This window comes from Mycteria americana, chromosome Z (assembly GCF_035582795.1).
Source record: "Mycteria americana isolate JAX WOST 10 ecotype Jacksonville Zoo and Gardens chromosome Z, USCA_MyAme_1.0, whole genome shotgun sequence".
Taxonomy (NCBI): domain Eukaryota; kingdom Metazoa; phylum Chordata; class Aves; order Ciconiiformes; family Ciconiidae; genus Mycteria; species Mycteria americana.
Window position 1 is genome coordinate 29,867,054 of NC_134396.1, and position 21,518 is coordinate 29,888,571.

Consider the following 21,518-nt stretch of genomic DNA (forward strand, 5'->3'; position numbering starts at 1 on the left):
TAGAGATCTTTGTAGGGAAGATGCTGACATAGTAAACGTTATGTGTTTGCTTTTTATATTCAGCTATTAATGTTTTTGGTTTTGTTTTTAATTTTTGGACACAGGACCTGTGAAGGGCGAAACATCCGGTACAGGACGTGCAGCAATGTGGTAAGTGAAGTATAGCTTTGATATGATACAAATCATCACATACAACAGTCACGTTCATATTACATAAAATAGTTTGGTAATGTGGTAGTGAGAATACTGTAGCTATCTAAACTGCCTTCATACTGCAGGACTGCAGGGAAACCTTTGTCAGTTTCTTGAAAAGCCGGAGAAATTATGGCATAGCATGATGCTAAAACTGTTTGGAAGGGATTGCAGTCACAGCCTTTCCAAATAAAGTGTCAGTGAAACTTCAGAGTTGCTCTTTACAACCCCCCTGGCAGAAGCAAGACCACTCGTGTTCCCAGTACTACTTTGGTAACCAGCTGGTTCACATTGGGCAGTCCGTCAGGCTGGAGGATTAAGCTGTTAAGGACTGAAGACAAATTAGTAAGAGATATATGTTTCTGTTCACCTGTGCCCTCCCAGCATTGGAATTCTGTTGCATGTCTTAGAAAAGCAGTTTTAGATAGCCTGCACCAGTGTTTTGGCCTTTCCAAAGGCTCTTGCTTGTTTTTTATATATGGTGAATATAGTTTTCAATACAATAAAATAAGAAACTTCAACTTCTGTGCTCACCAAAGTGAAAGTGTGTTTTCACTGGTGAAAATGGAAATAAAGACTTTCATACGGAAAGTTTTATTGGGTGCCAAGAATAGTAAAAGCTCTCAAATTACATGGAGAAATGTCAGTTTTACCAGTAAAGATGGAAAATGAAATCAAACGTGCATTGGGCCAAGCTTTCTCATGCCTGATAGGGACATATTCAGAAACCTTTCAATAGGTGCTTTGTCTAAAAAAGTTTAAAAGTTTAAGTTAAAAAACTGAATATGTTCCCTCATATTTAGCTTATATTTTCTTCAACAGACCGCAGTTCATAATTAAAGAAATTGCTTCTATCTAAGTTGTAGTCTCCAGTGCAGTAAGAGTTCTCACACTTCTTCCTCTGAAATTTATTCTGGGTGTATCCTTTGGGTTCCTGAAATCTCTCATCAGTCTAGATGTCTGCTTCACTAACTGACAACAACTAGAGTAGTCAATAAATAGGTCTGCTGGCTGATTAACAGTCCAATTTCCACTCTGAGGCACGACTGTGGAGGGAACGGGAAGGTTGATTTGTGCCAGTCAAGCTGCACGCTGTAGCCCTGTGGAATATGACACAAAAAGAAAAGGAAAAAAAAGGAAATACTGTCAAAGGCTAATTGGACTACAATTAGTCCCATCAGTTTTGCTTTGGTTTGTGAATGCATGCACATTGTGACAGCCCCCTTCCCCTTTTGACCTGCCCCCGTGCATGCTAACAGCAGTGAGACAAGCTAGCATCGCCTCTGCTGCCATTCGCTGTTCCTGGATCACCCTGGCGAGAGGCTGGGGTTTACCCGTGCCGCAACCCTTATTTTGGAATCACTGAGCTTAACTTTCCCAGATAAGGAATAATTTTTTAAATGTTGTTTTTAGCTTAGGTTCTGTTTTGGAAATGTGCACCTGAAGAGTTTTCCTTCAAAATAAAACCTTGCATAGTTTTGTCAGGCAATTCCTTTACACACCTTGTATTTGGCAATACTGGCTCCAGACTTTCCAACATAGCAGGGAGGCATGCAGCTGCAGAACTCACTTAATTATTTCATACCAAATAATCCAAACTGAAACTTTCAAAGTTCTTTACTATGCTGAAATCAGTGACAGTTTTGCCACTGAATTATGAAGACCCAGGACCGCTTTTATGATTTTAACCCCTTATTTCGGAGAGGGTAAAGAATGGATTGTGCTACATTGCTCTTTTCCTTAATAAAAGGGTTAAATGAGTTATCATTTGTTTGGTTTTGGTAAACTCGCAAAACTAGCAATAAATCAAACTATTCTTAAGCTTCTGACTGCATCATACTTTGACCAGGCCTTCCAAATATGGCTTTATGTCATAAGGAAAGTACTTGGCTGTATTCATTTTGCAGACATTTGATTTCAGGGGAAAGTCTTTTCTATTTTTAAAGTATGTTGAGTCTTTGATTCAGATGATATGCCCTTCCACTTATCGTCTTTACTAATCTGAGATACTGTGCACCAGTATTCACAACATCAGTCATTGCAAGGGCACTGCCACCATGATCAGCATCAGAACTTCCGGTAGGATCTTGCCACAGCCATGGTGGTCCTCAGCCCCATGTTTCTGGGGCTAGGTACCACTTTGAAATAGCTTGTGCAGCACCAGTGGAAACCTAAAGCAGTTTGGGAACCCTGGACATGCATCTCTGTGCTGAAATCCATTCTGTTACTGAATTGTGTAGCTGTACCACTGAAATACTGTCTCTTTCAGAATAGTAAAAAACCCCATATATTTTCTCTTTAATGAAGTCTACTGTCTTTTTCTCCAAAATCCAAGGATACATACATGCAAATTGGGTCTTCGAAATGATTCATTAACCCTATGGCTTGTCGTCGAATTCTGCACTGGAAAAGGCATACAATATTGTGTGTATTTTTGTTGACTTAGACTTTGCCTTTTAAGATTTCATCTACAAAGACACTGAAAAATCAGGAGGACGGAACTTCCGGGCTCAATTCAAGACCTACATTTTCATCTGTTAGGTGACAGTCTGTTTCTTTAAAGGAAAATGAGAGCAAATCCCCCCATTCCACCCCTGCAAATGAAGCTAGCTATCATGCATTGTGGAAAATTCCTTTTTGATTCTTGTGGAAGTCAGCGAGTCTTGGAATACAAGCTTTCATTACCATTAGGTTGTGCATAACTTGAGGACTGATATTATTGTTCATAAAATAACCAGTCTTTTTATTTTCTGCAAACTGTCTTTCTGTGAACTGACATGTTTTTGTTTATATGACTGTCTTCTTACAGGAAAGGTTGGGTAGTCACATATACTAAAAGCAAACTCTTTATTTCAAAGGTGAAATTGGAGAATGGGAAGAATACTACTTGGAGTCTGGCAATGAACACGTTTTCATAGGCACTATCGTTTTCAAGATTTTGCTACAGCTGGTTTTAATTCATCCAGAAATTAAATTATAGAGGGAAAAAAAGAATGAGATAAAGAAAAAGAGAGGCAAGGGGAGAGAGTGGCATGTCTGTTTCTTCAGTGACCTGTATTATTCTAGGGATGCTGAACCATTTTGCATAGTATAGGCTGTGAGAGAGATTGATACTGCTGTCTACAAAGCTTCTGAGCAGTCCTTAAAAGAATAAATCCAGTCCAGCATGTTCACCACTTGCATTGCCTGGTGTTGATCAGAAACTGGAAAGATTATGGGTATGAAGCCACATGTGTAAATAGTAAAAGAAGGAATGAGAGAATCTGAAGATGATTTAGAGTTGAATTGCATCCGCTTTTCTTCTTTTTACTATTCATATTGATTCCAAGTATGTTTCCAGCCATTTTAGAATATAATCATGGGGGGAGAGAGGGATTCATTTGTTTTTCTTTAGAAAATTACTCTGAATGCAATTAAAACATGTTTTTCTATCTAGCTGGGTTGTTATACTAAACATTATGCAAAATAAACAAAAATATTTCCAAACTGTGAGTAGGATTTTTTTACCAGTTCTTTTTTTTTTCCCCCAAGCTAGCACAGTCTCTCTTCCTTCTTCTAGACACGTTCGTAGTTGCCAAGTTCTCTCCAGCTTTTGTCCCAGGTTATCGTGCCACCTCATTTGCCCTTTCTCTTTTTCAGTCCTTCTGCCACTATGCTGTTTTTTGCTTTCTCTTCCCCCATTTACATGAAAATCTGTCTGAAGGATGTTTCTTGGAATGTGTACTGTCTTCATGTCTTCTGTCTTCATTCTCCTCAGTTATTAAATCCCTTTTCATGATTGAAAACATTTTTATTTTCCCTGATATTTTTCCGTTTATTGCACTGCTTTCTGAATCAGATCAGAAAAAAAATTATATGCTTGCGACTGGCACTTCATTCCCAAAGGACTTTGCTTTTCATATTTACTTGCTTATACCCGCCAGCATGATGATGAACACTACATATAAAGCTGCTCTTGAGATTTTGCTGTTTGACATGAAAATAGACAATGTTGGAAACTGCACAACGTTACTAGCTCTTTTGACAACGTTTAGAGCAGTTCCGTTAAGCCTAAGATAAAATTTGTAGATGGTAGATCGCATTAATCAGACCACTAAAACTTGTAAACACCACCTGCAGCTCTTTTTTATATTTACTTCACTTTCTTCACTTGGCTGAAGTACCAATGGTAATGACATCCCCCATTTTTTGGCTTGCATTCAGACAAGCTACTTCCATCCCTGTTTCTTATCAGCTCATGCTGCATTTTGTACACACCAGCACTGATATTGCCCATCTTACTTTCAACAAAATGACACTATCTTCTTTCCATGCACCAAAGCCCAGCCTGTTGGAAAGTGTCAAACTCGAAATTCCAAGTAGTTCTCAGAAGCATTGGCTTGTGTCTATGAGAAACATCATCACCAGGTAGAATTTTTTCAGAGCTACAAAAATTATGAACAGGATTTAATTTTTCTACCCTCTGGTGGCTAAAAATGCCATGTGAAGTCTTTTGCAATCAAATCTCCCAGTTTGTATTTTGCAGTAAAATAAAAAAAAAAAAAAGTTTTTAAAAAAAAGTATAAGCACTACACATATCTCCTTACTAACACCAGATTTACTTAATGTCAGTTTACTTTTTAAGTGGAAATTCTTCCAAACTCAGATCATTTATTGTGACTACAGTCTGTTCTTCAAAATGCTGTTTTTTAATAACTACCATCTTATTTCTAAATGGGTGCATTTTAAAACCTCAGTGTGTCATCTAGGAATTATTTCTTCATACTTGGAAACAAGTGCTTTTAGTTTGTTGCTAATGGTAGCAGCTTTGACTTCTGGATTTGCTATCTTCTCAGCAAGCAGATCTGTGACTCTCTGACTATTAAAAAACAGAACACATCATCCCCCACCCCCACCCCCATTGCTGCCATTCTATGTAAATGCATCAAGAATCGTTATAGACCAAACAACCTGGATCACTTCCATGACAGTAGCATTTCAGGACTCTGTTCAGGACTCTTCAGGACTCTGGATGATTCATAGATTTAAATTCAATATTTCTGATAATAATAATAATTTTTTTTTATTTGAATATCTCTTTTCGATCTGCCAATGTGGCACTTTTAGGAAAGTGTACTCTGATATTATGTACTTGTATTAGTTTTTGACTGAAATATTTAGAAGTTTTTCAAGCTGAAATACAAGTTACTGTATCTAATTTAAACACTTTACTTTAATATTTAAAAGGTATGAACAAACAAAAATTTTAAAATGGCATGAAAAGCTGCATATTGAATTATTTGCCAAAAATGGGAACATACTTTAAAAAAAGAACAAATTTTTTGTCAAAAATTTATTTTATAAATATTTCTAATGGCAAATATTCATGGAGGTTTAGATTGATACTTCACTGACTGTTTTAGCCCTCATCTCGACTCCATGTTTATTTAAAACAGAGTAGAATCATCTGCTGATATTCCCCCATTTACTTTGTTCATATTGTTTCTCTCATGTGCGTCTCTGTCATATATTGCAGTGTCTTGGGGTTGTCAGAGAAAGCAGTAGTATGAGCCCCTCTCAATCTAAGCAGCTAAGTGTGATCCTAACCTATTTAGAAGTTCACAGGAGTCGACTAGTGAAAAATCTGGCTGCAAGAAACTTAATTCAAGCAGTGCACTCAACAAGGCTTCAAGGCTGAGTGGAGTTTCCGTTAAATCCCTAGATCTCCTAAATCTTTGTTCTTTTATCGAAAGTTCTTATTTAGTCTTGTGCAAGCCCCTACTTGAGGACCTCAGGCTTTCTTTCTCAGTAGGGAAATCGATGCGGCTGAAACGCCGTGGAACTTGTTCAATAAGCTGTACTGTCAGATACTGCACAGAGTAGTCCAGTTGTTAGTAATTTTTTGCACAGAGGAAAAGCTCCAGGTATAGTAAATCATTCTTGGCCTCTGCAAATATACAAGCACATATATTGTAAACTGTTTTAAGGTTCCTTGACTGTTTCCACCTATGGCAGCTTAGATATGATCTTCCACATTTCACCCACTAAGTAAACTTTAAAAAGCCTGACCCTTTTTGTCCCGTGAAATCTGATCTACCTATCACCATCAAGGGACATCTGGGATTCATCTTATCTTTTCCACTGGTTTGTTGATTAATAGAAATTGTTTTGAATGGGATTCAAACATGGCAAAACTCCATGGACCTTATGAATTACAGTAAGGTCAAATAGGAGGTCAAATTAAAAAAAAAAAAAAAAAAATTGGAGGTAAGGAAGCAAATGAAGCCATAATAATATGGCCAGCATTAGGTGCCTAAGAGGTGAAGATGAAACTACTGTGTTTACTTTAAAATAGGTTTCATACATCAAAAGGGTTTCTGATCATCTTTAAAATTACATATATTTTCACTGGAGTGGAGGAAATCTTGACCTGATAGGATAAACGGTGATTATATGTATCCAGCACAGGCTCAGAGTTTCAGGAATATCTCATGAGCCTTCACAAGCTAAAGGTCATGAAACAGCCGTCTAGGACTCATAGAGTTAGAGGAGGAACAGTTGTTTCCTATTCACTGGAAATTTTCTTCCCTACGAAGTCTTAATGAATAGGAAGCTTGAAGATAAATGGACTTAGATGAGACTTTCAAGTTTATTAGTTCTTTCTGATTCTTCAAGGAGTACAATGGCAGTGGTTCCTCATGTCTGCAGGGGCCCACAAATAATTTCCAAAAGAAAACAAAACCAGTAAGATTTGAATATAGCACCAAAGCTGGAGTAACCTGAAGCAGGACTGTAGTGCTTTTGTGGCCAGATACCAGTGCTGCTGCATGCTCCAAGCCAAACACAGGCTATGCGGATGTGGTTAGCAAAATACCTTGCAGAACTACATAACCCATGCAAAGATATGTTACCTTGGATTCACTGCTACACTGACTTGGCCTGTGACTTCTGGCTGTCTCAAAGTGTGGGGACACCCTTATCTGTCAATCTGGTGTGCACATAGACAAACTGCATACTGTTAGATAGCTTCCAGGATCAGACTCTTAGGTGGAGTAAAACGTAACGTCACTCAGCCCAGTGAAGCAGTGTTAGCTGGCAGCTGTAGAGGATCCCCTTCCACCAAGCCCCCATGCACATACTGAAAGCAGGCTGATTTTTTTTTAAATGGGAAAAGACTTTGTGGAGTCAGAGTCTATAGCTTCTCCTGTCCCGGAGCCAGCACTGCAGAAATGAGGCACAGGAAGACTGCCTCAAAATGGCAAATGCTCTTATCTAAAGGTGTGCAAAGTGTTTAGAAGAAAATAGCAATTTACTGCTTGAACAAATATGCAGCAAAACACTGGCTTTGCCTTATCTGTTATTTCAGCAACTAAAATACTCATTTATAAGCTGTGAGCTTATATCTGTCTTTCATTATATGATTGCACAAAGCCCAGCACGAAGATGCTCTGATCCCCACTGACATATAATACAAACAATAAATAGTAAGTTTAAAAAGCAAAAAAAAACCATGGACAAGAGATTAATAAGCAGTGCCAAGTTCTGTACAGTTCCTACTTTTTCAGTCTCTGTGTCTCATGATGGGCAATAGTCAGACCACTGCTTTTCTTAACATTGTCCGTTTTGGTTTAAAAAAACATTACACAGGTTATGCAGGTGTACGTGTGTAGGTGCAAGTACCTGTGCTTTCCTAACTAGAAGAAAAGTTCCCTCCTGAGGGAAAGGGATCTTCAAGGCCTTCAGGTAGATTTAGGATTCAGGATTTCAGTAGGAGAAAAGTGGTGGGCTGGACTGTGACCCTTTTTCATATCTGTGTGCCAAGATAAGTATGCATGTCCGCGTTTCTGACTGCTTGAATGTATTCTTTGAATGGCTTCAAGTTTCTCATGAAAACTTTTTTAAACACAAGCTCTACTATTTAAATCCATTGTTTTATTTTGATCATGATATCAAAGACTGGAAGTATTTAACATTGGTCCTGGTCACCTGCCGTGTCCTGAAAGCTTGTTATGTTGACTGTACATTTTTTCTTTCTTTGATTTAAAAATAAAATCCAACACAACAAACATAGTATTGAATCCTGTACAAAGCAGGATTATGAACTCTGTATGTCATGTGCTTTATTGGGCCTTTCTGTCTTTGTAAAAATAAAGCTATTGCAAGCCAGGAAGTTTCGAAGGTGGAGCCAAGCTTGAACCAAACAAGAGAGCTGGCTTGGGTCTCTGCAACAAGCCTAAGCCAAGCCAATAGACCTGACTGTATTCATTTATGGACAGAAAAATTCGGAGAAGGGTATGCACCAGAAGATTTTGTGGCAGGAAATAAGGCCACAGTGTTCCTCTTTGCTTGTCTCTTCTCTTTTTGAAAATAGAGCTAAACCAGATCTTGGGTCAAACTGTAACTGTCTTGTTCATCTTCTGTTTAAAAGCAGAACATAAAGACCACTTTTTCTCTCATGACACAGCTATAGAGGAATAATGAATTTCCCACATATTTTTCTGCTCTCTTTACTCTGTGCTGCTGTCCAAACTTTGTCCTGTACCAACAGTTTGCCCAGATCACAAAAAGGGCCTGATTGCCTCTAAGTTTTTCTGGAGATTTTAAAATCAAACTGAAATACTTCCAACATTTTACTTTTTTTTTTAATCTTCCGTAACATATGAATAGAAAAACTGTCTGCTGTCTAAGTCCTCCAGCAGTAAAATTCCAGTTACGAGCTTGGACTTTGAACCTCCAGTTTCAAAAAGGATGAATGAGCTCTGGATTATTGCTCTTTGCTACATATTTTTCTAGACCACCATTTAGCCCAAGTCCTTTTTCTCTCTTACTCCTTAAACCATTTAACCTTTTGTAGCAGGAACACTATTCCCTTGTACTTAGACAGCAGAACTTCTGACTGGAGCTTGACCCATTACTTTTGGGCTGCATCACACTCAAATACAAAGCAAATTAACTGAAAATTTGCTCTCATGGTACAGAGCAAATTAGCTGAAGATCTGTGGCTTAAGACCATGGCTTGTATGTGTGTATAGCTCACTGTAAGAAATGTTTGGAGTGGTGTGATCCAACATCATTCAACATTTAAACAAAATGGGCATAGCCACATTGCCGCTACACAGTGAATGAGAGGCCAGATTGGTTATCCTGGGTTTGAGCCAAGCGTATACAAATGACAAATTTATAGCCAAGATTCTGCCAATTTGCTTCAAGAGGAGACTTGAAAGCATGATTTTTAAGACAGGTTTTATTTTAGACCTTAATACTAAACAATGATCCTTTAATGTCATAAAGTGACATGCAGCCCCCGTGCCATTCATATTGAAAGCTGTAATAATCTGCCCTATTTAAAAGAAGCAGAAAAGAGTTAGTGAATAAAGATGTAGAAAAAGGTCTGAGAAACAGAGGTGATTATTTAAACCTCAGAAGATATATTTTGCATCAATAGCAGCAAGACTTTCCTAGCTGGGAGGATAAGTCGTCTGTGAATAAGGTTGTTGTTAATGATACTTGAATTCTCTCTCACTCTATAGGATGAAGTAGTCTGAGGACAAACAGAGAATACAGGCATTTTATAAGGATATTGTCTAGTTATGTGGTTGTATATACATCAAAATCCTTCCCTATCAAGTGTATAATCGACATTTATGATTCTCTATAAAAAAATGTTACAGTCCTCAAGCAAAGGGTATAACAAGTATTCATTTCACCTGATATTTGACCAGGTATCATTGAGGAGCAGATTTATTTACAGCAGCAAGGTGGAGGACTATGGGACCTTAATAATCTGAGGCAGACATATTGCCAACATTTGCTTTTTTGTCACAGTTCTCATGATGTTTAATGTTTTTGCTAAAGCTTAGCTCCCGTATTCCCGTAATTATGCAAGACATTCAGGTTACTTCTAAAAAAAAGCAATGAATCTCTAGCCTTTGTGGTTGCTTGCACAGGAACACTTGAAATATCATTCTTCAAGGATCAAAAACTGGAAAGGAAACAAAAAGAACTTATGTTTATTTTGCCTTGAAGCTCTTCTTGCTCTCTTGAGAACTTGACTCTTGGTTTTCAGTGCTAAGTGATGGCAAGAAAGTATATGTGGGTAAGAAAAGCTTCATGTTCTCATCAACAAGAGACTTTAAGTAGTATGAGTGGTCTTGTTTTTTCTATCAGGTGTACTGACTTCAGAGTAGGGTTTATATGTCTCACAAACCTCCTGAAGGATTAACAAAGGGGCTTTTTAAAGGTCTTCCCATAAAATAATAGTAAGTCGCTAATTATGTGAGTTATGAAATCTTAGGTTAAAGAAATGCAAATATGTATCACATTTTTTTGATTCTTGTTGCCCTACCAGCTGATTTAGGTCACTGAGGCAAAAAAAAAGCTAGTGAGGAGAGCTTAAATAAACAAACAATTAAATCACATAATTCTTTTTTCTTTCTCTTCAAACAAAGAGGAAAATTTGGCTGGAAGAGAGTGGCTATGCACACACACTTCTCCACATATGTGCCCAAGTGCAAAGAGATTCAGCAAGAGCATTTCAGGGCTGTGGTTAAGACACGTACAGCGCATTTCTTATGTCCCAAGCATATTTACACATGGTCTTGATGTTCTTTCAATACTTTTGCGGAAAGAAGAAAGAAAGGTATAATTACCCAGTTGAATTATGTGTAGCTGTAGCTATTTCAATCAGTCTTCTTTGTCTAAACAAGCTCTCTACATCTGGCAGCTGTGGAGCTCAGCCGGCTGCATGATACTGCGACTCGCTGTCCCCAGTAGACCTGCTGACCTTTTCCTCTTTCTTCTCTGCAGGACTGCCCGCCAGAAGCAGGTGATTTTCGTGCCCAGCAGTGCTCTGCTCACAACGATGTCAAGTACCAGGGACAGTTTTATGAGTGGCTTCCCGTCCCTAACGACCCCGACAACCCATGCTCGCTGAAGTGCCAGGCCAGAGGAGCGGCTCTGGTTGTGGAGCTGGCACCAAAGGTTCTGGATGGGACCCGGTGCTACACTGAATCCCTGGACATGTGCATCAGTGGCTTGTGCCAAGTAAGGAGAGAAGCCCTACCCTAACGCCTTTCCTCATGACTCCTCCCCTCAGATCTCTCTCACGCACTCACTCTCTCTCCTCCTCCATACTTGTGTCATTTTAGGGTCTTCATTTTAATCATCTGTTTTCATCCTCTTAAGTTGACTCCTTCTACCTTGTTTGGAAGAGGTGTACAAATTCAAAGGTTATTTTCTCACTTTATGCTGTTTCCTTCGGGTTTTTTTGAGGAATGTATTCTCAGTTTTTGACCTGTTTTGTATAGTTAGCTGCAGTAGCGGATCTCATTTGAAAGCACCATGAGAAAATAATATTTTAGCTTTTAATTTGGATATAACAAAGTTTTCCAAGTCCATGAAATTACATTATCTTTGAGGATTATTGCTCCCTGTAAGTCACAAACCATGTAGCAGTAGATGAGGTACTAAACTGGAAAATCTGCCATTGATTTGCTACAGGACTAAACAAGCTGCTACATCTCCTTGGGCCTCAGCTACCCTGTTTGTTAAAAGTGAGATATGGGGACTTTTTAACCCTTCACTTCACAGTGCATAGAGATCTATTGGTCATTCAACCAATTTATTGACATCCTGATTTGTTTTTATATTACCTTTGTGCTTTTACTTATATATTGCTACTCTTCTGAACCTATCTACATCACACTTTAGTCTCCTCAACTACATGTAGGCTATAGGCTGATGGAGGGGAGAAATTCACTCCATCTCTGTTAAGTACTGAACACACCTGAATCTCAGAAAAGGTCGAGTCAAATTCATGTTTCAGTGTCCAGTCTCCTTCAAATCTGTGTAGACTTGACGTATTGTTGGCTTTCTAGTGTATTTTCAGCCACTTTATGTGCCTTTGGAAGCTTTCCTTCCTGTTTCCTTTCTCTTTGATTTTCTGCTCTGAGCCAGAAGCAGTCCTGCAGTAGATGAAACAGAGCAGGCAGTTATTGAGCTAATCTCATTTGTGATCTGAAGGAGGCAATCATCTAGACCTCTTGACCTCAGCCAAGTGCACAAGTTTCTCAAAATTCCAGATTGCCTAATGAGACAGACTAATTTCAGTCTTGTTTTGTGTTTTTTAATCTTTTAAAAACTTAACTGGAGGCACAGGAATCTGGATGAGAAAATTATTCAAAGTATTCTGCCTATAGTGGCCTGGAAATCAGGAGCAGTGCATTCAGGCTCTGTGCCAGGATGATTTCTGTTTTGGTCCAAATATGAAGCATACCTTTCTGAGAAGACCTTCCCTTAGGAACAGAGCTCATAAGCATCCACTGCTAAAACAAACTCATTTGCATTCTCATGACACTTCTTACTCCTGGAAGGCTGAAGGTAGCTGTACTATTACAACTATGAAGACTGATGTTATTTCTTAACTGTCTCTGTGGCTAAGGTAAGTATTTTGAAAATAGACAAGTACATTAGCACTAGTGTCCCTGAGGAATTTCAGTTAAACTAACCCTTTCCTTATATACCCTAGAATGGTAGAATAATTTTTAATGCATAAACACAGTGACTGTATATTTTCCATGACCTTCAGCGTTCAGTTTCTTCATCAACATTTTCCATATACTTTACAATTACTGCATCATTTCTTAGCCCAAAAAAGATATTAAAATACAAAGGCTTATGCTGCATTCCTCACAGTGAATAATTTTATATTTTGGGGTGTGTTAAATTTAAAGCAACTCCAAGTATTCTTGTCACAGTGCATCCCTGCTAGCCAGTCATATCTTTATGACAGTAGAGGTAATGCATTAGAAAGTTCATAACTAGATTTGCCCCAGTTTTATGCTTTAGGACAGCAGCTGCTTTACTATTTATCACAGCAATAGCTAATACTACCTAAGCAGTCCAGAAAGGTAACCAGTATGAAATTTGTCAGAATTAATGGTCAACCTTGTTTGAAAGCAGCATTATTCCATGGCCTCTATAAAGGGTCTTTTAAAAGAATGGGAAACTGTGGTATTATGGAATAACAAAGTGGAGCATTCTTGCTCTGTAACATTTGTGTGAATAAGCTTTTTTCTGTAAGTATAGTAATGTCAGAGCATGTAAATGTCAGAGGAGACAAAATATGATTTTAGAAGTTATTTCTATGCATTTGCAGTAGTAGCTGCAGGCTACCATTTACCGCTCTAAACATAACAGTCACAGGTCTCAGTAGTTTGTGAGCGCTCATAATGATCCTGGGGGTTCAACAATGTTTTCATGAGATGTCTCTGGAATGGCGTGATTTGGGGCAGTGCAGCAGACAGCTGTAATAATAACGAAGGCATGGTTTATCACAACTGCAAAAAATACAGTCTCCTGAGATTTGTATTCAGTCTGAGGTCCTGAAGATTAAAAAGTGGAATTACGTTTGTTAACAGGTTCTTTGCAAGAAGAGGGATGAAGAGGTGTATTTTCTGGATTGCTCAGAGCAACACTACTGAAAGCAACTTTAAGTTTGCCATCCTAGTGGGCTTGCATTCATCGAAGTATTATTTGACTGGGTCTTTATTACAGAGAAGTATATGGACTTTCATACTATGTTCTGATTACACCCCTAGGTATGATTTTTTTACACTGTAGTTGGCAACCAAGAAGGAATTGAATGTTCTTCAGCTAGAACATTTTGTAAAACATATAAACATGCCTATTCAGTTACAGTTTGTGCAAGAATCCTGAATTAGTAAAAGTGATGTTAAGATCAGTGTATGCTTACGTAGACAGAGTGCATTTTTCCCAGTGGATCAAATAATTGTGTCAGCTCCCTGAACCAACCAAAGGGATATTTCTTAGCATGCGAGATTTGGGCCAGCCCGTGGCCTTTTGCATGCTCACAAGCTGTTCCTGAGGTTATTAATGGCAGAAATGAAGAGTTAGTTGTATTGCCTTCTGTGTGCCTCAGTACTCTTTCCTGATTAAAGGGTGCTGGTTTTCACTCTCGTTGGCAAGTATGCATTTGTTCACAAGATGCAACATTTGGAATTACAAGATGCCTTTCTCATATTTATCCCTTCATTTTCCATGTTGTTTGGAGGTTTAGAATTACCAGTAGCTTAGTGGCATATTTATGAGTCTTTGTTTAATTACTAGTTATTGAGCTGAAATCTTTGTTTTACGTGCTGGCCACCTACCAGTTAAACTTAGAAGTCAGAAGAGACTTCTGATTGTACTCAGGACAAGCAAAGCCACCTTTGTATGTAGAACCAGCTGTATCCCTACATTTTTGATTCAGTGAAGAGTATGGTTAGAGATTCTTAAAAATATTTTTAAATTATTGTTATTGACAGAGGTAGGGTATGGGAGAGGTTATGCAGTTGCTGATTCAGACACGCTTCATGGTATAGGGCAATACACGTGACTGTGCCAGTTCAGGAATCATGCAAGCTGTATGTGTCTTGCCTCTCCCCATATTACATAAACATAAAAGTATTTATCTTCTGTGAAGAGATGGGCTACATCTTGCCATTGTTTTTTGTGTAAAACACCTAAGAAATTAATGGGAATTAATTTCTGAACATTGTTTTTTTTCTTTCTGGAGTTTTACTTTTAAATCCATAGGTGACAGAGATTGAGCAACAGCATTTTTCAAATGAAAAACTCTTTTTGTAATGCCTTTTATTTCTTCCTAATTGTCTTGTTCCTCCTAACCATTTTTTTAAATTCCTTTCTATATGGATATCTGTGCTATTTGGGTCCTTTTTTCCTTCTCCTTTCTTAAAGAAATACATATTACTTCTCAGATGTAATCTTTGAGTCTTGTTTTGAGTTTACCTCAGGATACAGTATGCCCCATTGGTATAATGCAAATAGCTCGTATCACCATGTTGAAGTCAATAGAATGCTCTTTAAGAGAAATAGGGCTTTAATGTTCCACATTAGGAAATGTCTATATAGGTAGAATTAACAGCGATGCAGAGCACAGCATGTTTTACAACTTCTAATTTCTAGTTTAATTTTCCTTGTTTTTAAAATAGATTCCTGTACTTTAAATCCGTTATTGGGTTTTTGAGGGTATAAGCAATTTCTGCATATGGCAGTTGGAGTTACAAAGCTGGAGTTACTGGTCTCACTTTGCCAGTGATCCTCGGTTGCACGTGTGAAACTCGGAAGAAATTGTCTATACTTTGTGGAAGCAGCATTTCAAACTCACTAATGACTGTTCACACTGAAGTGAAAACAAGAGTTTCCTGCTCACCTTCACGTTCACTGAGGACAAGAGCTTTAAAAACTTTCTGTCTCCATTATTAGCAGTAAAAATTCATTGTTTATAGTACTGTGCATTGACTACCTTAATGATGCATTTCTATGTCAGAAAAATTGACAGTTCTATTTCTTTTAACATATTTCATATTATGCTTTTATTTGAAATCGAGGTTGTCCTTTCTTATCTCACTTTACATCATCACGGCAATAAAAAGAGGGAATCTGCACTGAGCATGTGTGATAGAACACTGATTTCTCCACTCTGCTTCATGCAGCTTACACCTAATGCTTAATCTCTCTGAAAAGGAAACAACATGGATCTTTTCCTTTCCTCCTTCCTGCCTTCCTTCCTTTCTTTTTCTTTCTTTCTCTCTTTCTTTCTCTTTCTTTCTTTCTTTCTTTGTTTCTTTCTTTCCTTCTTTCCTTCTTTTTCTTTCTTTCTTTTTCTTTCTCTCTTTTTCTTTCTTTCTTTCTCTTTCTGTCTTTCTTTCTTTCTCTCTCTTTCTTTCTCTCTCTCTCTCTCTCTGCCTTTATTACTTTCCTTCTCTCCTTTTTCCTCTCCTTCTTGCTCTATTTCTTTCTCTTTTTCTTTACCTCTTTCTTCTTAGTTAGCTTGAAAGAGCTGCAGCTTTTGCACCTGTCCTATCTCTCTTCTCTGTTTTTCAGGTTTGAAAGGTGTTGGGTTTTTCCTTTTTTTCTTGTGTGAGAAGGCTGCACAAGCAGAAGGAAGTGGCTGGCTCTTCAGAAAGAATGAAAATTGCTGTCACATGCTGACAGGAACTAAACTGAGTAGCAGTAGATTTTTTCCCCCCTCCAATTTATTTCCATTCTAATAAACTCTACTAAAAATTCTAGCAAGTTTAAAATAAGGTGGATATTTTCAGGCAAAAAATGTGATAGTTAAATTGAATGCCCTTGCTTCTAACAAGGATTTGGTCTAATTTCTGGAGCATCCATTTCTCAGTCATCTGAGGGGTCAGATAGACAGGCAGCTGCCACCACCCTCTGTTTTCCAAGAGGCTCCTGCTCCAGAGGGGTTATTCCAGACCACAGTGCTATCAGTGGATTGTGGGAAATTCACCTGAAGAAAATTTCTGTCATATTTCATTCATTTCATTACACAACATTCTGATGAAGAACCAGCCTTATATGGTGCTCACCAAAACCATACTGTAATTTGGTAAATGTGTCGTCTTCTCCATTTCTGTGATTGCCAATTCATCTGTTTTGTTCTCTGTCACCACACATTTTTTTATCCTCTCTCACCTGATGACTTCACTTGGTTGCGGGCTGTGACCTTTCCTGACATGTCCCCATCACTGCCTGCCATATCTCTAAGTGGGTGTTCTCCTTTGCTTGTTCACTCTAGCAGCTGCCTGTTAGTGCAGCTCTTTCTTCCCTCACACTTTCACACTTTGGGTTCTAGACAAATGCCAGCCAGGTTGCAGCACTGGGTAGAGGAATATGGCCCCTCATGCTGTGAAAGGCCTGTGCCCCCAACACCAATAATCCATGAAACCTACTGGGACTTTTACTAATGAAAACAAAATCTCCATCTTGTTACCCAGTTTCCCTGCCACAATAAAGAAATCTTGGTTTTCTCTCTCTGTTTCTGCTGCAGAGGAAATATTCAATTTTCCTTTTTTTTTTTTCTATTTTCCTTATCCCTTTCACTTGTTCTTCCTGCTATCATAGTCTTCATACTTGGTTCTCTCTCAATTTAATTTTTGTCTTCTGCTTGTGTGAATTCCATAAATATTCCTTTTGTTAACTCTGGCAAGGAAGAACAAGAAAATCAGCCTTTGCTTTCTCAGATGGGCGATCAAGGATTATCCAAGGCTTCTTCTATCTCCAGTACTAATGGCAGAATCTTCATATTGCTGTATAGCACCAGATCAGGATTTTTTTTTTAAATAACTGTTATGTTTTTTATTAAATATGTGGCCAAACAGTAAGATGCTGCACAGTGTTTCCAAAAAGTGAGTCCCATCAATACCATAGCCAGATCCTCACCTGATATAAATGAGTATTTCTTCCCTGAAGTCACATTCATGGATGGGATGCTTGCAGTCTGGTCAATCTCTTTTACTCACACATGTGGAATGGCCCTCCACTTCTGCTATCCTTTCCTCCTCCCCAGCCCAGGGATACCAGCTTCACAGGAACCAGGAAAGTGAAAATATGGCAGTTTCCTTGTCCATGCAGAATCACTGCCTCTCCTCCGTTCTCACAGGCATTTACTCTTTTCATGTACTTTTCCTTTTTTTTTCTTTTTGGCCTGCAATACAATCCACAACAAAGTGTGTAATTTGGGGTCTTGCTTTAAACATTTCAGCCACAGCAGAGGACAACAGAAGTCCTTTCTGTGAAAAATCATGACAGCCTCTACAAAGCTTACGTCGTTTTCATATTGAAAGGTTAGACATTGAAAGTGTCCATAATCAGAATACTCCGTTTTAGCTAACTGCTGAAAGGGTGCAACTATGTAAGGCCTCCCATCAAAGGCAAAAAGTGTAGCTACTGGCTCTGAAAGATAGTCTAAATTTTATTGCAAAAACCTGAAAAAAAGAATGATGCTACAATTAATAGCAACATTTAGTTGAATGGTGCCTATTAAAGAGTCAAGAACAGTCTTACTAGCCCACGAAATTGATGAGATGTGTGTCTGGGATCTGTTAAACCCCAACTGTTTCTCATACATGCAGGTGTATAAGACCTATTGACTCCTTTAAATTTCTCTGAAGAATCAAGATAAAAGATGTCTACTTTTGCTTTCTGTTATTTCAACATAAACCTGGAATAATTTTACAGCAGTCTCAGACTGTCCTGCTGTTGAAAAAACAACTCTGATCCTAATTGTAGGAGTATTATTAGTATTATTATTACTACTATTATTTTTGTTGTTTTTTTTTTAATTAAAGACCATGAAATTATTTCATATATGTGGTGGAATAACAGAATGAATCATATGATAGCTCTAGTAGCGGGATTAGATCCAATGATAAAAGAGCTGGTCATTTCTAAGAAGGTCTTTAAGTAAGTTTGTTACTACGAAAAGGCCGTTCAGGATTGGAAAAGACACTTTCGTTTCTTGTCCCAAAACTGCCCATCTTTCTCCATTACATTCTTTCAGTTTTACAGGTTGTTAGTTAAAGAGAGGTGCATCCCAGAAATGCTTATCTTAATGTCTACTATTTATGATTGTATTAAATTGTTCTTTACAGATCTATTGCCAAATACTGCTAGTGGTAGTTTTTAACTTTTCTGATTTATTGATTCCTAAGACCTTTTCCTGCTGAGCTGCATAGTGAATTCAAGTCAGCTGACAACAGCTAGTTTCCTTAGTTATCTTTCACAGACAGTGAAAAGTACCTGTAACAAAAGTGGTCAGTCTATGGACCCCAGTATACTATGGACACAGGCTGAAAACCACAGATTTTAAAAAATATTAGAAAAGATGATTTAACAAAGTGCAATGGCTTGCTATGGCTTGTTTATTTTTCAAGTCAGTATTGCAATAGAATTATAGCCAACAAAACCCAGTTGAATTTCCAAAGCTATCATTCATCTCAAACTAAGGCAGTGAAAGTACTGGGTTAAGAATATTTTGTCAGAAGTGCATTGAGGATAGTTTCATATAGCTTCTGCACAAATACAACATATTTCTTTCAAATATTAGCATTAAGTACTGTTGCTTACTATTTTGATGTTACTTATTTGCTGTTATAAATCTGTGATAGACAAAGAAATTAATTGTGAACTGAGATTCACCAATTCTAAAAATATTTTTAATGTAAGGGAAAAATTACGTTCTGGATGGTCATATGCTGCTTTGTTCAATAGGGTTTGGAGATTTAATAGGTGAAATAATAACATATAAATACAAAAATGTGATAAATGGGAACATCTGTCATTATAAAGGACTTTGAAATCTATACACCTGATCTTTTCCCATATCCTACTTCACAGACTTTTTGCAGACTTTTCTGCACTGAAGGTATATTTTGTTAAATAGCTTTTCCCACTTTATAGTTACCAAATTATTATGTTCCATATATACGCATACTTAAACGGCTATATACATACATGTGTGTGCTTCTAATTTTTTTCATCAGAAGAGACAGAAGCTACACTGTGTCGTGCATAATGTCAGAAGAGTGAAAAAATCTGCTCTCTTTTAAATAGGTAACTGTGTTATATTGCCTGTCTATCATGATTTCAGGATGGACAGTTTCTCTTTCTCCCTTCTGTCTACAAAGTGTTGTGCATGGATCCCTTCCTGTTTCCAGCTCAGCCCAAAATACCGGGCTAATCAGGATAACAGTTTCACTTAACACCGTGTTCAGTGTGTTCGGTGCGTGGATATTGTGTTGACTGGCACAGTAAACGTGCTTGATACAGGTAAAATAATGGATTTTAAAGAAAATAGATTAGGTGGTCACCTCAGCAGGCTCTTGAAGGCTCATGAAACTGCCTCGGGCCCCGACTGCCCCTGTGGGATGCACCTGGGGCACTGCTGCAGAAATTGGTACCTGAGCCCATGGCCCTTCCTAGTCGTTCCTTAGCTTGGGACCTGATTTCTTTGCATGCCCTCCTCAGACCCTTCAAGTCAACTCCAGTTTTGAGGAAGGAGAAGGCCAGGACTCTTTCCCACACTGTCTGAAGCCCTGGAAGAAAATGGCCTGCATTTTTGCACCCTGCAACACTCATTGCTCTAATATTAGAGACTATTCTCATCCATGCTTGCTACTGGTAACACTGGGGATCATGTGCTTATTTTGACAAAATCCCATTTTTCTGCACTTTAATTTGGCATATTATCTAACTGAAAACTCTGAGAGACAATAATTTCCAGAAAGAGATTTTTACCTGTGTTGCTGTTTTACATTCACACAAGAGGACTGCAAGTGCCTGTCATTTGCCCATGTGATGGCAAAGTAGAGAAATGAATGGCCTTTGTTGCATTAATTCTTTACAAACAGGCATCACTTGTGTTTCTACCAGTGTGTATTCATTTTTAGAGGCATTCAGTCCCCCATGACAGCTTCCAGCAATGATCTTTTTCTTCTGCCAAGCCTATGACAGAAGTCAGGTTAAAACAAAGGAAAGCATTGGGGAAAAAAAGTCTAGGTATTTACATGTTGCTGGGATTTCAGTCTCCTGTAGTTCAGCTATTTCTGGCTCCTGTTTGTAGCTGTCTTTTTTTTTTCTTCTTTTCTGAGCTATAAAACACCAGGAAAAAAAATGCAAAAAGTTTAATAATAACTGTATTATTTAGGCAAGAGTGTGGCTATTTTTCCTCAGACATGTAGAAGGCATTATAACAGGATCAGTTCTAAGCTGTCTTTCAATTTAGCCCAGCCTTTTCGCATGATGATTATAATGGCTTTTCACTTTCTGATGTCTGCACCAAGCTCCTGGGCCTAAATGCTCGAAACGAATCCATCTTTTTTTAGTGTATTGAAACCTAGGTGCCTTCTGGGGAGATAACATTTCAGAAAGTATTGAATTATTGATTTCTGATGGTCAGGTGCTTTTGGACTGTGCCAGGCTGAACAGCTGAACTGTTGTGTGAACTTTTTGTCTAATGCTCTCCATCTTCATCTACCTCATGTTCTGTGGATAACGAACCTTAATTTTGTTTTCTTGTTGATGGGTATCAGTGTTCTGACGCGAAAGAAGTAGCTTTTCCCCCAGCATGACATCTTTCCAGCACACAGAAAGGAGTGTGGTGGAGAACCTAATGACTCATAAGTGTAATAGCCAAATGGTTAAATTGCTATCGTCATGCCAGGTAACAACATTTTTTTGGCAGAGAGTGGCAAGGAAATGGGGATATGTTTATTGTGTGAAAGAATCTGCATTTGCATTATTAGAACTCCACTCCCCTGCCCTGAGCTATCAGTTTTCCACTTTATGGTCCAACAGAGGTTGGCATCACTGCAGAGATATTTTGTTCTAGTCTTTCAGCAGAAGCAATACCTGCTGTTACTCCCAAATAGACAAGCTGTCTGCTGTGGGTATGTCTTTGACCAGCCGCACACAGACCACCTCCCTTTTGAAGCACATTGTAATGTGCTCCAATGAAGCACATTGTAATTTGGGGG

At 38.2% G+C, this 21,518-nt stretch overlaps 1 protein-coding gene across 1 annotated transcript in view; it reads left to right on the plus strand.

Annotated features, from left to right (window-relative positions):
• The window catches only part of ADAMTSL1 (ADAMTS like 1), a 470,548-nt gene that overhangs the window by 305,085 nt on the left and 143,945 nt on the right, over positions 1 to 21,518 (plus strand). Inside the window, 2 exon segments of the mRNA XM_075488620.1 lie at positions 105 to 150; positions 10,978 to 11,214. Coding sequence (XP_075344735.1) covers positions 105 to 150; positions 10,978 to 11,214 — 283 coding nt within the window.